At 39.9% G+C, this 15,952-nt stretch overlaps 2 protein-coding genes across 4 annotated transcripts in view; one reads left to right on the top strand and one right to left on the bottom strand.

Moving 5' to 3' along the window:
- cmss1 (cms1 ribosomal small subunit homolog) overlaps nucleotides 1–13,816 on the bottom strand; it is a 32,402-nt gene extending 18,586 nt beyond the window's left edge. For 2 of the 3 annotated variants that reach the window (XM_040149326.1, XM_040149327.1), the window contains exon 1: nucleotides 12,986–13,094. In XM_040149326.1, the coding sequence (XP_040005260.1) occupies nucleotides 12,986–13,079 (94 nt within the window). In that variant the 5' untranslated portion in view covers nucleotides 13,080–13,094. Of the gene's footprint in view, nucleotides 1–12,985; nucleotides 13,095–13,650 lie in introns of those variants that run through there. The other variant, XM_040149328.1, reaches the window with a different exon arrangement.
- On the top strand, nucleotides 3,480–11,800 carry LOC120801951 (filamin A-interacting protein 1-like). Its single transcript, XM_040149324.1, has 3 exons — nucleotides 3,480–3,588; nucleotides 5,190–7,731; nucleotides 11,578–11,800. Exons 2-3 carry the CDS (start codon nucleotides 5,194–5,196, stop codon nucleotides 11,716–11,718), a joined length of 2,679 nt encoding a protein of 892 aa, XP_040005258.1. The 5' UTR covers nucleotides 3,480–3,588; nucleotides 5,190–5,193; the 3' UTR covers nucleotides 11,719–11,800.
- Nucleotides 13,817–15,952: the final 2,136 nt, after the last annotated feature.

Genomic DNA, 15,952 nt, shown 5'->3' with positions numbered 1-15,952 from the left:
AGTCAGCATGCTAACATGCGCACAGTGACAATGCTAACATACTGATGCATGGTTACTGCATTTACCATTTTAATTTAGTGCATTAGCATGCTAATATTTGCTAATTATCATTGAACACAAGTACATCTGAAAGTGAATGGTATGTCATTAATTTGCAGGTATTTTGTCACAAACCAAAGTATTGGACAAATTTAAATTCTGACCTGATGATGGTGCTAAATGAAAAGTCAAGGGGATCATCAAAGCTATTAAAATTCATCCTGAAGGGGGACATGAATGTCTGTACCAAATTTCATGGCAATCCATCTAATAGTTGTTGAGACATCTCACAAAAATGTCAACCTGCTGATGGTGCTAGAGGAAAAGTCAGCAGATCATCAAAGTCAGTAGAATTTCTCCTCTGAGGATCACAAATGTCCGTACAAAAGTAAATAAAAATCCATTTTAAAAGTTGTTGAGATAGTTCAGTGTGGATTAAAGTGGCGGACTGACTGACCAGACAGACAGACAGACTGACTTTGCCATCTCTTAAAGGCACACTGCTAGTATGGCTAACAAGCTGGCAATTTAAAACAAACAAAAACAAACAAATTATCTGGCTTGATTAAAAATGGTGGAGGAACTTTTGTAGACTTTGCTCAAAGAAAAAGGACAAAGTAAACTTGGCTGTTCCGTAGCGGAAACCCACAGCTGTTCTGCCCATCCCCCCTGCTCAAACATATCCACCATCTGCCCACTCAGCCAATATTGTGCCAGAAGAAGATCTCAATAAATCACAATAGGATTCTTGCAGTGCATCACTTCAGAGCAGAACTTCTGTGCTGATTGCAAGCTGTTGGGCCCATTTATTAACTATACTGAGCATATGAGGTCAGTTTAGTCATTCCTTCAATTTTATTAAACGTTCTGATAAATAAAGAGAGACAGTCAGCACAGACTGCCTGAGCAGCTGCTTTTCTTTTAGCATCTTTGGGAATATGCTTCTTCTATGATCCTGTACAGCAGTGTTTAGTACAACTAAAGGCTTTGTAAATGGCAGCAGCTTAAAAAAAAATAAATTTAAATATCTTTAAATTATACCCCTGGCTGAAAATAGGAGTTATGCCAACAGAAGAGATTGCTCCTCTCCTAGAAAAGGGTCATATTACATATCGGCAATGTTTGAGGGTTTTCTTGGAAATGCCTTTTGAGGGTTTGAATCATGCTTGTAATTGAGGACAAGCGGTGCAGATGCCAGCCCCTCCTCTAAGGGACCTCATGAACTCTGGTTTGGGAGTTGGTCTGTGGATAGGAATTGGAAGGAATGAGGAGGATTTTACTTTAACATTCCACAACAACAGAACTATCTCATCTTACAGAGTCTTTTCCTTACAGAAGAGTCTTGAGGGTCAAGGCAGAACAATCGAGCTATCCAGTCAGTCAAGGTGTTGTGTGTTTGTAGTATTGTAATAGAGTATTGTGAGATGCTTTTGACAGCTAGCGTACCAGGAATAACCAAATGGGTTTTATATAGCTAATACTGATCCATCAGAAAATGCCTGGAGTTGTTTGAACCGATTCGTGTGAAATCAGCTTGGGACAGCTTCAATTTTGAATACAAGCTGTGTTTAGCAATGTAACAGAACCGAGGTGCTAACTTTCTGCATTTTGATGTTCCACTTCCATTTCACACTAAAATTTCCCCCAAACAAAAAAAAAATTAAAGTAAAAATATATGAAACTGGGTCTCTAAGTATCATACAATAAACAACACCTCGGCTGCCATTTTATTAGGTGCACCTGAGTAAAACTAATACAGCCTCATACAGCATATATCATAAATTCATAAAAAGATTACAATCTGTATCAAGGTGGAGACTAAATATTAGAAACACTTCTCAGTATAATGCAGTAAAATGCAACACCACCACAAATTAATCAAAATATCTATAAACAGTTTAGCAAAACATAACTTTCCCCTTCGACAGCCTTAACATAACTAATATCTAAGTTTATTAAACATCAAGAAATCGCCATCTCAAACCAAAAACTATAGATTAAATGTTATTAAACCGTAATCTCTGACTTTGAAACAGGCAGCCAATGTTGTGCTGAATCAATTAATGGATTAAGGAAATTCCAACAAGGCTCAGAATACAGGCATTACATCATTAACTTGCGTGACTGGCATAGACAGTAACTTTATATATTGAGGCCTGTGAACATAAATGTCTAAAAAGTCAAGTCTAAGTGTGTTTTTAAGGCTGTTTTGCAAATTCCTGCGTGATGACAACATGACAGAGGGAAAATAGTTCTCCTTTAATTGGGGACTACATGGGTTTGGTTTGCTTGACAGAAAGAAATACTACCGGCGGTATATTTCACAGTGAAAGCTGGAACTAGGAGCCACAGTGCTAGTAAGTGCTCCCGGAGGGGAACACGCGTCGTACGCAGAAATATATGTTTGTTTTGTCCTGTAGCACTGGTAGTACTATCAGGCTATTTCAGCAGGCTAAAATATAATTTATTTTTCCATTATGATTTGTGTCATTCTTGTTGTGACAGGCAAGGCTATCAGTGAGAATAATGAGAGTATTATCCGTCATCTCTCCCTGCTCCATTGAACACATATATTTAACTTGAGTAATGCCACAGAAGACCACAGGGATACAAAAGATATTGATGATGCCACGAGAAAGGTAAAAATTGCACTTGGAAAAAAAAAAAAGTGCAATCTGTACCTTAAAGCAAAAAAGGTATGAACTAAATGACAGAAAAAGAAAAAGATAGAGATGGGGTATGGGTAAGAGAGAGAGTGAGAGAAAGAAAGAGACATATGGATGTAATTGAGGGCCGATGAACTAATGATGTCATCTCCCAGTCAGGTTATCAGGCCCAAGGCAAAGCAGCTACAACTCACAAAACAGGTCTCTTCTTAAAAGATATGAGAACATCTCACACACACACACACACACACACACACACACACACACACACACACACACACACACACACACACAATGTAAAATAGTGTGCAGGCTTTAGATGAGAAGAACATGTTAAATTATGCTTGGTACTTATGTAGCATGGTTAACACGTTCGCTCAGGCTAATCCTACAATCTGAGTGTTAGTCTTTTGAGTTTGAATTGTGATTGAAGCTTTAGTTTTACACACACACACACACACACACACACACACACACACACACACACACACACACACACACACACACACACACACACACACACACACACACACACACACAAACAAACACTGTCCTTCCCATTAGCCTCTTTGGCATGGCTACAAAATGACCTCATCTGGAATGGGCTGAACTCCAGTAAAACCACACATACGTGCACACACACGCACACACACGCACACACACAGCGGTAGAGCCTGTACGGTCCCATATAAGGACTTGCTGATGATGTAATGGGCGCCACTGACTGCGAGTGAGACTCAATGTGCAAAGCACTTCTCATAATGTTTGGTTTTCCGGATGGAATGTCCACATCACTGGGATCTCCGGGAAAGGAGAGGTGAAAGAGTAGAGACAATTTATTCTCTGAGGATTTTAAAGGACAGAGGCCAACAGCACAGCACAGGTAGGAACAATCATAAAACTTGTTAACATAGGAATGACACAAATGTGAGTTTAGAAAAACATTTGTCACTAAAAAAAAACTGGCTTTGTAACTGCAAGATGAGCTGTTACAGATAAAGTAGCCATTGGGAAATTCTGCATAGATTAGATTGTCTTGCAATGCCAAGTTGCTTGCAATGCCAAGCTGCTATTAGATAGCCAAAGAACACTTCAAAAAGGTATCCTACTTGTATATTAGAAGACATTAATTTAAGTCTCACTCTGAATCTTTTTACACTGAAAAGCTATGGCCTTTAATTTCTAACTTATAACTCTTTGCAATTATTGCTTTTTAAAGAAACATTATTGACAAGACAATACTTACAAATAAAATTGAGATCATATATACAAATGTTGATGTTAAGTAGTGTAGGCTATTAATCTATGCATTAAAGCAAGATACAATTATTTTTCAAACCTGCCATTCATTTCATTCAAAACATCAAATCTTTGCTAATTTAACCCACCCACACACACATTATAGTTGAACGTTGCAATATATTTTAATATCTGCTCTAAATGTCAATTTTCAAGATCCTGTTCACTTAAAAACCTTAAATACAATGTGCAGGTTCATATTTTAAACTTTACATTGGCTGCCCTAGTAATCTTTTCCATACTTCAATAGCAATATCTCCACATACCACTTACCATATGCAAAAAAATATGGGAACATTTTCAACATATACAAGAGCATTTAAGCATGCATCTACGAGAAAAACATCGTATTAGTACCTAGAACATAAAACGCAAGTAGACCTCAAAGTCAGCACTCTGGATATATACAGTATGCAGCACTCATGGCAAAAAAAAATATATATGAGGAGATGGATTCTAATTAGTAAAAATCCACTGGTGCGAGATCACTTTCAACTCTCCCTCGCTTGCAATAGCACGTGACACAAATGAGTACAGCGTGTATTAAACACATTAGCACATTGCTGGTATGCATCTCTGGGAATGTGAGGAGTGACAGCACTTGGTAAATGTAGCTAGTCTGTAATTACTTATGGAACAGGGGGGAATTCTTGCCTCTCGTAGCTTGAAATGGGGTAGCGTTTGAGGTGCACAGAGGGAGGGTGATGGGATGCAGTGTTGACGGTATTCAAGAGTAGAGAATTTCTTAATTAACAAACACTCCCTGCCAAGGGATCATCTGCAATGCCAGTCAAAACATTCTATAGAACGCTGCCTAGAAGTGCAGAACAACAAGGAAATACGTGGACATATCTACATGTTTTAGGGTTTAAAGGTAGGCACAGAAAAAGAGGCATGTATACACACAAAGATACATGTAAAAAAAAAAGAGTAAAAGTATTCCTGGCTTTGCTAAAAGTTTGAGTAGGGAGGACAATATGATTTAATTTTTCCGAAGATGAAAACAAATGTTTATGCTGGAAATACACAACTTAAAAAAATTGTTTATGTTTAAAAGTTGAGGCGAGGAGGTTAAGTGTAAACACTACAAATGGTCCTTTGAGGCTGAAATAAGACTAAATTACACAATAAAACCAGGTCCAAATCATTCTGTTTCACATTAGCCTCATTTTTTCTTCTTTACAGACACATGCTCCTGATTGTAAAGGAAAGAGAATACCAGGAAATAAAGGAAAAGAAAAATGAAAGAGAAGTATTAGCTCTAAAAGAGGAGCTGACCACGCTGAAGGCTTTTGCGCTGCTGGTTGTAAAGGAGCAACAGTGTCTGAATGAGTTGCTGGAGGAACAGAGGCGATGTGTCAAAGAACTGACTGCCATCACTGACCACATCAAGCTGCACATCAGTCCTGCTGACTCCAGTGCAAAGAAGGAGGAGCTCAAATCCCTGTATCTGGAGCACCACAACCAAGTTTCCATCTTCAACCAAAGCCAGAACACCATGACAGCCCCAAGTCTGCTGTCAGAGGTGGAGGTGCTGAGGAGAAGGGTAGTGGAAATGGAAGGGAAGGACGAAGAGCTGATACGCATAGGGGACCAGTGTCGAGAGCTGGACCGCAGACTAGCGAGGGAGATCAGCCACTGCCGTAGCCTGAAGGTCGAGGTGGATAACCTCAGTGGCAGAATCAGTGAATTGGACAGGATAGAGGAGGCTTTGGTTAAGAGCAAACGGGACTGTAGTATTCTTAAGGGCAGCTTGGAACGAGAGAGAGAGGTTAGTAAGATGCTGTCGGGTGAGCTCGACACTTTGAAAGTCAGGGTGAGAGAGCTAGAGGCTACTGAAGGCCAAATAGAAAAGAGTGAAGCGATGATTAGACAGGATCTGGCCAAGCTCAGGTCACTGACTGTAGCTTTGGTGGAGGACAGAAAGACCATGACTGAGAGCCTACGAGAAGCTGAGGAAAAACTTAACAGGAAGGAGGGCAAAAGAAATGAGCAAAGCAATTCGGCAACAATGACAGAAAGACAGAGAGAAGAGAGGCACCAGCCACGAAGGTCTCATGCAGATTTAGAGGAAAGGCTTATGGGCATAGCGAAGGAAAAAGATGAGCTCCAAGACAGACTAAAAACAGAGGAGGGGAGGAACAGAGAGCTACAGAATAAATTAACCGTAATGAAGAAAAAGTTACAAGTCTTGGAAAATAGGAAAGAAAAAGAGGAGAAGTACACACACAGCTCTATTCCAAACAACACCAACCATCACTGCCCAACAGAGGACAACAAAGTCAAAGAACTGAACCAGGAGCTAGACAGGCTGCGAAAGAGACTCCTGGACAAGGTGGTATTGGAAGGTGAACTGTTGAAGGTGGAAGAGGACTTTGACTCCCTGGAAAAGAGGCTGAAGGATGAACAGAGGAGGTCCTGGGCTCTAACAGAGGAACTAAAGGTGGCAAAGAGGGAGCTTTCCAGGTACGAGCAGGCAGAGAAGCAGGAGGTCAACCAGGAACACCTTCTCCTTTGCCGTCTTCAGAAGGAGCAGGTTAAGTCCAGACTCTTAGCCCGAGAAGTAGATACCCTGAAGGAGAAACTTGTGAAGCTGATGGGGACTGAAGAGTCCATCTGCAGGGTGCAGACAGATCATTCCTCACTGCAGAGGAAACTGACCCAACAAGAAGCCAGGAACAGAGAGCTGGCAAGAGAGATGAAGGAACTGAGTAGTGAGTTAGACAGACAAAAACGAATCAAGAATCTAACACCTGGGTCTAACATACAACACTTTTCAGACCTTCATCAGACCAGCAAAGAGGTACAGACTGAGCCAACAGACAGCCTGCCACCTGACCACAGTGAGCACAGCGAGAAACTATATGAAGAAAATGATGACAAGGACCCAAACCACAATGCACATGTCATAAACAGAAGAAGCTCTCTTGTCAACAACCTTAATAGCTTTAATACAGCAAATAACAACATAAGTCAATACAGCAGCCCTTCAGACAATGGCATAGATATTAACCAAACAGGTAATGGAGAGGTGATGATGTTGACACACACCCCAGGGCAGCCCCTGCACATCAAGGTAACACCACATCATATACATAACACAGCCACACTCGAGATTAGCAGCCCCACTGGAGAGACAGCCACATCCTACACGAGCACAGCTGTCATCCCAAAAAGCGGAGCCTCACCCAAGCAGAGAATTACCATTATCCAGAACTCAGCTCTGCCTGCAGTTAATACTAAGACACCCCCTTCAAGCCCTGACCGCACCATCTCCCCGCTTCATGGCACAAGCATTACTCGGGTGTTAAGTCCAAATTCATCACGCTCTGCAACACCCGACCACAACAACTCCCCCATTCAGATTGTAACAGTCAGGACCTGTTCTCCAGAACCAACAGAAGCTGCAAATCAGGCTGTCTTCTGCAAGACTCCAGAATGGAAGAACAGCTGGCAACATCAGAAGTCCAACAGTACCGACACAAGCCCCAGTATCATCACCACAGAGGATAACAAGATCCATATCCATCTGGGGAGCCCGTATGTCCAGTCTCTGAATGGTATGACCCACAGCCTCCCACAGCCTGTTGGACCATACTATCTTCGACATGAGCAAAGGACTCAAATACTTGCCAATGGCTGTCATGTCAAGGGTGCTGGCAAGATTACAAGTAGCATCACTATATCCCCTGCTACCTCTCCAGCCTCACATTCCTCAAATATTACAGTAAGTGGCCTTTGTGATTAGGTGAAAATACATCTATTCTGAACATACAGTATTATGTTTTTAGTCACATTCCTGGACTAGACAACTATAACAAAACACTTCCTCTAAAGATGACTCAGAGTTTATATTTACAGTTATATTTGGTAACAATGACCATATAAATGCTTTGTGGTGTTTGACCTACAAGAGCATTTGTAAAACCTACTCTAATTAGTGTACCTGGACTTACTGATTTTAAAAATCCTTTATCGTTTGTATGACGTGTGTCTAGTAGAGCCAAGCGAGTTATCATTACAACCAAATGTGTGATGTACTGTTCATAGTTTTCTGTTTCATTAATGTTTTTTTCTGTTCATTAAAAGTATTTGTGTTGTTTTTACTTATTCACCTTTAATACATTTGAGAGGGGGTTTGGCATCAACAGCGTTGCACAATACTAGCCGAATAAATACAAATCTGTTGGAATTGAGAAAGATTATTGGTTATTGGTGGACAAACTCTGAGTCCGAAAGAAAATTTCCTTACAACGCTATGTGTGTGTGTGTGTGTTTGTGTTTGTGTCTGTGTGTAAGTGTGAAGCCGCCTTCAAATGTGCACTGGAAAACTCAGCTCATGTTGTTCCACTGCCACCAAAAAACCTGGAACACCAAAAGCCTTTGATATTTAGAGTACAAATTATAAACTTAAATTGATATGATCTGAGTCTTAATTTATTTGAAATTGACAACTGATATGGAATAAAATCCTTTTTCAACTTTTACATGAATCTATTAACACATTTCCTCAGCTTTTCCACATTTAATCTTAAAAAACAAAAAAACAAAAAAAACAAAAAAACCCTTTAAAGTCACAAAGCGAGGTTGGTCAGACTTTTGTCAGCAACTTATGCTGCCACAGCAGGCAAAGCATTCAGCACTTGCCATCTCCTGCCAACCCAACCTCCCAATGCATAGATACTGTAAATAATACAGTTTTTTGCAGCATCGCCATCACAACAGGTGAATTCACAAATGGTTGTGTTGATTTTCTTACTTTATGAACATTTCCTGTTTTCCTTATCGGATTTTGTTGTTTGTAAAATACATGTGAAACTGGTCGGTGGTCTGTCACTCAAATTGTAATCTAATACAAACACACAACAGACTTACACCATTTTTAGGACTAGTTGGAAAAACATCTGTATAACCTTCAATTGTTCAAACTGCTCTGTAAGGCATGCAGGGGGAAGGAGACCTATCCAGAATATTAAAAAGGTATGAAGGATACAGTTTCCAAATATAATGGAAAATAAACAGATGGAATAAATCATTTTTGAAACAGGAATATGAGTGTGCATCACTGAGGCTGAACACACTAATGAGGAGCAGTATAAAGAATTCATTTTGGAGAAATATATAGTCTCAGTGCATCTAACTTCTAAAATAACATAGATAACTCTCATAACTTCTTGAAAACAAGGTTAAACAAAGGGAACCAATTTATTATCCCTATTTAGGTTCAGCCAATTTGTTTAAATACACTGAAGACTAGTATCATGAGCATTCAGAGTTTTAAGACAACACAACAAGCATATCATCTTTTTAAAAAGGTCAAAACCACAAATATATGATTACATAGTGTGACAGAAATAAAATGGCTCGTGAACAGCTTTAATAAATTGTATCTTGCTGCTAAAGATGTGATGAGTTGCCCTCTAAACAAAAAAAAAATTAAAAAAAAAACTGACAGTATGGGGTCCTCCTGTGGTAGGAGAGGCTGGCAAAGAGCTGACATAGCAGGTATATGATGACAAACATGGAGACACATTAACTGCCCTGACATCACCAGCTGGCATGGTGGAAACCAGAGGACGCAACTGATGACAGTTTGGGGCAGACTCTAGTTCTCTCATGAGAATCATTAGTGTGAGCATTTAGCCAGAAGACACATCCCCATAAACGTCATAGTGCTTCTCACACATCTCAGCTTCGTTCTTAAAACTTCAAAGTCAATCCCATGCTCTGTCTAACAGACTTCAGCTCTCCTTTTATGTCTTGTCAATTTTCAGTCAGCCTCACAGCCTTTTCTGTCAAGCATGTCTGTGATACAAATGTGAGTAAAGATGGGACGTCAATCAGAGTAAAGGGGCCTACCCAGAAAAAGGAACAGCTGCACAAATCTCTCGATATAAAAAGTACATTGATTTATATAAGGCATCTCATAAAAGGTTTGATTATAACATGTTTGCATGTTTGCAGTAGATACTGTACATTCCTTCTACACAGCGAAATGTGCAGTATACCCAGTTAGAGCTTGGTATGGATCTATTTCACTTTTAATTACAGTTTAAATTACAGTTTAAATTACAGTTTAAATTACAGTTTAAATTACAGTTTTACAACCTCAAAAAAAAAAAATAAGAAAATGCATACATTAATTATTTTTGTGTTCATTTGTGTGCATCCCCAATAGGGCTGGATATTAGCACTGATCTCCCGATTTGATTTCGATTCACAAAGTCAAGAATCAGATAAATACTAATGTTGCGTAAAATGCTTCACAGAATTCATCCTAGGAACTTAAATTTCTTCTACATTCAACCAGTGAGCAACACTGTTGTTTTCTTGAATATAAAATTGTGTAAAGTGCATATTTTAGGCTACATTGTGAACACATTTCCCAGTTTTAAAACTGTGGACCAAGGATTCATTTTACTTGGCAAATGTATAACAACTGAAACATGAAACGTCAATATTTTTTCAGGCCTACTTTTGCAAAACAGTTGAGCAAGATAAAAATCCCTTGCACCAGCTATAAGGGTGCAATTATTATGCATATTTTGAAAAATAAATGCTATCCCGTACTGCTATGCATGGACTGCTAGTAGCAGATGCTTTAACTAAGTACAGCACATCCACATTAATTATCACAGACAGGGCAGAAACTGAGAGTCTCCTCACTAATTCATATGCACTGTTTGTGTTGACAAGACATCAGCCTGATCTGTGCAGACAGCTGTAAGCTACTGTTAGCTCCCCGGCAGGGACAGACTGTTCACTTGACTTCCATGGCCTCACATAGTATCTCTTAAACAAACACAAACAGAGCTCAGATCAGTGTGGGGATTCTCTTTTCAGTCTATCCCTGTTGTGGATGTGATCTGTAGATACACTACAAGATAGCCGGAGTCAGATAACCATCCTGAGTCAAGACGATCCCATAAACTGTGGTGGGTCCATATAGACTGAAAGTATTCACGTCAAAGTTTACAAGACTGTCATGGCTGAATGCAACTCACATAGCAAGCTACAATCTAGGTTACTTTTTAACTTAAAATAAAAAAAACCTTTTGTGCATGTTGTAATAAGTAATTTTCCACACACTGTAGGAGAGAATTTAGACAGCATGCAGCCCAAACTGATTCCTTTCAACATGTAACCACTGTCTAAACGTAACAATTTAGCGAAGATGTATATGTTTACTGAGAAGGCACAAATGCAAAGATCAGTCTTGGGATTGTAAGAATCAATATTGGATCATTCGAGTAAAAAAAAAAAAAAAAAAATCTGAATTATTCAGAAAAATCCAATTTTTAGTCCACCAGCCCTAATTTCCTATCTATGGGCACGATATCAGCAATGAAGATGCACATGATCGTGGCTAATTTCACTAGGGGCATGGCTAAAGCACGCCGTACCAGGCCTATGGAAGCAAGTCATATGTTCCCCTTTAAAAAGCGCAACACTACTGCATCTTTACACAAACAACAAATGCTTCAACAACAAAACAAAAAAAAAGTAGATCTGCAGGAATGAACATCCCGTGAGCGCTGCTTAACAGATAGTTATGCCTCTTTTCTCTACTCAGATTCCTCTGGGGACGCTGCAGAAGCCTGGTCCAACAAGGATTCCAAAGACCAAAGGACACAGAGGAAGCAGCGTAGCTCTCAATACAGGACAGCAAAACAGAAATCCTCCCACAGTGCATAAAGGGAAAACACTGACCTGAGAACGACCAACATGCCTGCGACTACATAATGTTTAGTACTGCAGCTAGATGTTACAAAATAGAAATGAATTCATGATGAAAAAAATGCAAAGTATATGAAAGAATTGTGATGCTGATAATGCATTGCTGTATCAGGAGGATACAGCAACAAAAACGTGATCAAGCACTAAAAATTATGAGTTGAATAAAATATACATGTCCTATGCATTTTTGATGTGACAAAACAAGTGAATCAGTGCATGTCAAAAATTTAGTGAAAAAAAAAAAATGCAGCAAAAATATGTTTCCACAGCAACAAAAGAACATGAGGCCAAATGCCAAACAAAAATTTGTCCATTTAATGCTGCTACTCACCTGTAAAGGTGAACAGCTCGTAGACCATTTATTTAACAAGTAATGTGGGGACCTCATGTCATTCACAATACAAACAGTAACTTATTTTAATACCATTAGTAATGTGAATTTGTCAGGCATGATAAAATGCTCCACAGTGGAGTTTTGTTGAAAAAAAGAGGGCCGGGATATTATTACAAGTATGGCTTAGTGTCGTTGGGGCCAATAAGGGTAAATGCAAAAAATAAGAAATGACTTCCAAACAGATTCTATCGATCATGTTCCTTTTACCAGTTTGTCTGAGTTTTTATCCCTTTTCTCTTCACACAGCAGCATATACACTCAGCTGGTAGTGTATCAGTTACACCAAGCTAAAACTAATGGAGTCCAATATAACAGTCCTGCAATAAATCCTACCTTCATGACAGTTATGTTCAGTTTTTATTTAAGTTGAATCAGAGTCGTAGACTCAGCTGTATGATCATTCAGGAGGACGTAGTTTGTGGTGCTGTTGAACTGTATCGCATTATTACAGAGAGGTGTTTCTGTTTAACCTACCCGCCCTGATATAAATGGGGCGGACACCTGTCCGCATAATGCGAAGCAATTCAGCAGCGCCACAAACAGCAGCCTCCAAAGTGACCACAAAGTGGGGGATCGACGCCTCTTCAACAAAGTTTCAAACACACACTGAGCACCATAACGCTCATGAAGATCCACTGCAGCACCGCTGTATTAAACTGCATTAATTTCAGTTGGGTGGGCTTAATAACCTGCCAGCTTAGTGTATGTGCACAAGTACTGAGCTAGATGTGTATTCTGTGTGTGTGTGTGTGTGTGTGTCTGTGTATTTGTAAGTGAGAGACAGAGACGGAACGAGGAGAGAGAAACGACATGTCTAAATAAGCTTGACATAAAGCTTTCACTGTAATACCTCCTGAAAATGCACTTCGTAAAACTTTGCCGTCCAACACGAGCACGTCGACGATCCTTACAGCGCACGAGTGCCCTCTAGCGGTAGCGTGCATGGAGCTATGCGGGGGGGGGGGAAATAGCCGCAGGGTTGAGTTATGGTGACGGGAGTGGGAACGGCAGAATAAATGCCGAGCTGGACGTGTGGAAGAGAGCTAGTTATTGTGAGGTGAGGTTCAAGGCACAAGGCAGAAGGCAGGACAGACGACCCCAGAGAGCAGTTAAGGTAGTTATTTTCCCATGACCCCCACACACAAACGCACACAGACACACACGTGTTTACACATCTTCTGCCCGTAACAACATGTGCTACGAACGCCAACTTACTCTGTCTTAACAAGTCGGAGGGTAACCTATGCACACACTTGCCGGTGCTTTGTGTTTTACGACTGTCGCTATGGGTTCGCAGAAAGTAAACTTACAGGCAACTCACTAGCCACTGCTAGCTAGTAAACGTTAGCTTACAGTTAGCAAATAACCAATCGACATTTCCTCGTTACAGCTACGAGCTAACGTTAATAGTCCGCTCATCAGGCTACAGCAAAACAAAACACCCGGACCACAAGTCTCGGATAAACTAAAAAAAAAAAATTAAGATAATAGAGCTGAGCGAGATAAATGAATTACCCTCGTGTTGCCACCACTCGTCACCCAAGTCGTCTCCCATTTTCCGCAGCCAGCCGTCTGTCCAATACAAATCTGCCGCTGAGCGAGCACTGTAGGGGTGTGTTCACAACCAGCACGTTGAAAACATAGTCTGTAGTTTAAAACATCAACGAGACACCGTTAACCCCCGACCCCGGGAGGCTTGTTATCCTCAAAGTGTAATCTAAATACTATTTAAAAAAATGTGGGACTGCGCCTTAGACAATTTAAAATATCACAATTTACTTTTGTGACGAGCAACGCCCTACACACACATACGTTATATATATATATATATATATATATATATATATATACACACACACACACACACACACACACACACAGCACTGTGCAAAAGTTTTAGGCACTTTAAATATTTGATTCCCTATCCATCATGCAGTACCATCATAGTCGTTGAATAGAAGAGTGATGTGATACTTTCACGAAGGATGCAGCATGACAACGACCCCAAACGTGCAGCCAGAGTCACAGACAACTATCTTCAGCAACAAGAAAAACAAGGAGTCCTGCAACAGATGGCCTAGACCCCACAGAGCCCTGATCTCAGCATCATGGAGTCAGTCTGGGATTACACGGAGAGACAGACACTGTCTCAATCCACAGAAGAACTGTGGCAAGTTCTCCAAGATGCCTGGAATATCCTACCTGCCAAGTACCTTGAAAAACTGTGTGCCGAGGAGAACTGGTGATGTTTTAAAGACAAAGGGTGGTCACACCAAATATTGATTTGATTTAGTTTTTTTCTGTTTATTGCACAATTTATTAAAATTATTCATGGCATTATTTTTGAAAGCATTGTCACTTTACTTTTGGTACTTAAAACCTTTGCCAATACTGTGTGATATGATTCTGACTCACACACATACAATACTGCTAATGCTTCAAGTCTCTTTTTATCTTCGTCCAGGGACAAGCAAGCGAAATAACCCAAAATTCGATTTGTAATGTCAAAGCTGTTGCATGGTTGCTTGGGAAAAAGTTCAATTTTCCCTATTTTTTTATAGCAAAAAGAAAGCTGTGTGTCTAGGCAACAGCGCTTCTAAATATGCTCTGGAAAAACAAGCACATTTTGCACTGATAATGATAATCTGTTTGTCATCTTTCAGAGGTAGAGCCACATGATTGCAAAAAGTCAGAATTGCAAAAAGCAACAATAGCTTGCACAAAGCACAAGATAAATATATAGTGTGACTGCAAAATAACCAACAGATAGGCAGACAATGCCTGAGCTTAGTGCTCCCTGTCTAACACTGAGAGCAGTGATCTATGCTAAATACTTTGCCTGCCTCTATATAAGTTTGTCTTCGGCTCTAAGAGTGCACAAAAGAAGTTTAAATTTTACGCTTTTTGCAAGCAAGGAGGTTTCCATTTTCTTTGTTGTTTCACTGTCTGGGCCAGTTGAAAGCCCCATTGTATTTAGCGTTGAAAGAAATGAGGACATAATTTAGGAGAGAGCAATTTAGGTCAGAGACTATTTTGCCTTTATAGTTGCCTTGAAGCTGCTTTTCGCATGTTGTGTTATAGTTACTGTAGGCGGTAACAGTTATCCATTCAATAGAAAATGTCATCTCAAGACTACAGATTGAGTAGATCTTGTAGAATTAGAACTGTTGCAGTGGCAGAGCAATAAACATGACTACTCGGTTTACAAAATAATTTTGGTTTTGCATGCATGCAGCTCGCTCTCTCTCTTCCCCCCCACACTGTAGCCCGGCATAACAGATTTTCTTGAAATAAAAAAGGAATAAAGGCATATCACTTTGCTTCGGTTACTGTTGCTCTCTCTGACATTTAATTATATATCAAATAAAAGGCCTCCATAAGTTATATTAAGGTTATACATCTCAAATGTTTAAGTTTTTACAAATGGCATATGTAATTATAGGATAAATGCTCATTATGTAACATAAGGTGATGTTTCCAACGAGGAAGAGAGCAGTAACCTTCTGTTCTACTGAGTGTTTCTACATAGCGTACACGATCTTTTCATCCTCTGTCATTATGGTTTGGGCTGGGTGGTCTTATTTCCCAACACACAGAAGAAATGAAAGAGAAGAGAAAGGAAGAGGACGTGTTTGGAACAGTGCCCTCTTTTCTGCAGCTGTAGCAGAGAGGAGGGACAGGTCCTCAGGGAGTAATTGTATGCTTTTTTGTGTTTGAGTCAGAATAACACATTTCTGGCTGGTAGAGGCTATGAGATGTTTGATTAAGGCTTTGCCACAAAAAAAAAGAACAGACTGATTACTGAGGAAGTTATAAA

This window comes from Xiphias gladius, chromosome 16, assembly GCF_016859285.1.
Source record: "Xiphias gladius isolate SHS-SW01 ecotype Sanya breed wild chromosome 16, ASM1685928v1, whole genome shotgun sequence".
NCBI lineage: Eukaryota > Metazoa > Chordata > Actinopteri > Istiophoriformes > Xiphiidae > Xiphias > Xiphias gladius.
This window is presented reverse-complemented; position numbering and strand designations above follow the sequence as displayed.

Coding starts and splice junctions, on each gene's coding strand:
- LOC120801951 (XM_040149324.1), top strand. CDS start 5,194: ATGCTCCTGATTGTAAAGGAAAGAGAATACCAGGAAATAAAGGAAAAG. Junction 7,732..11,577: donor CACATTCCTCAAATATTACA/GTAAGTGGCCTT, acceptor TTCTCTACTCAG/ATTCCTCTGGGGACGCTGCA.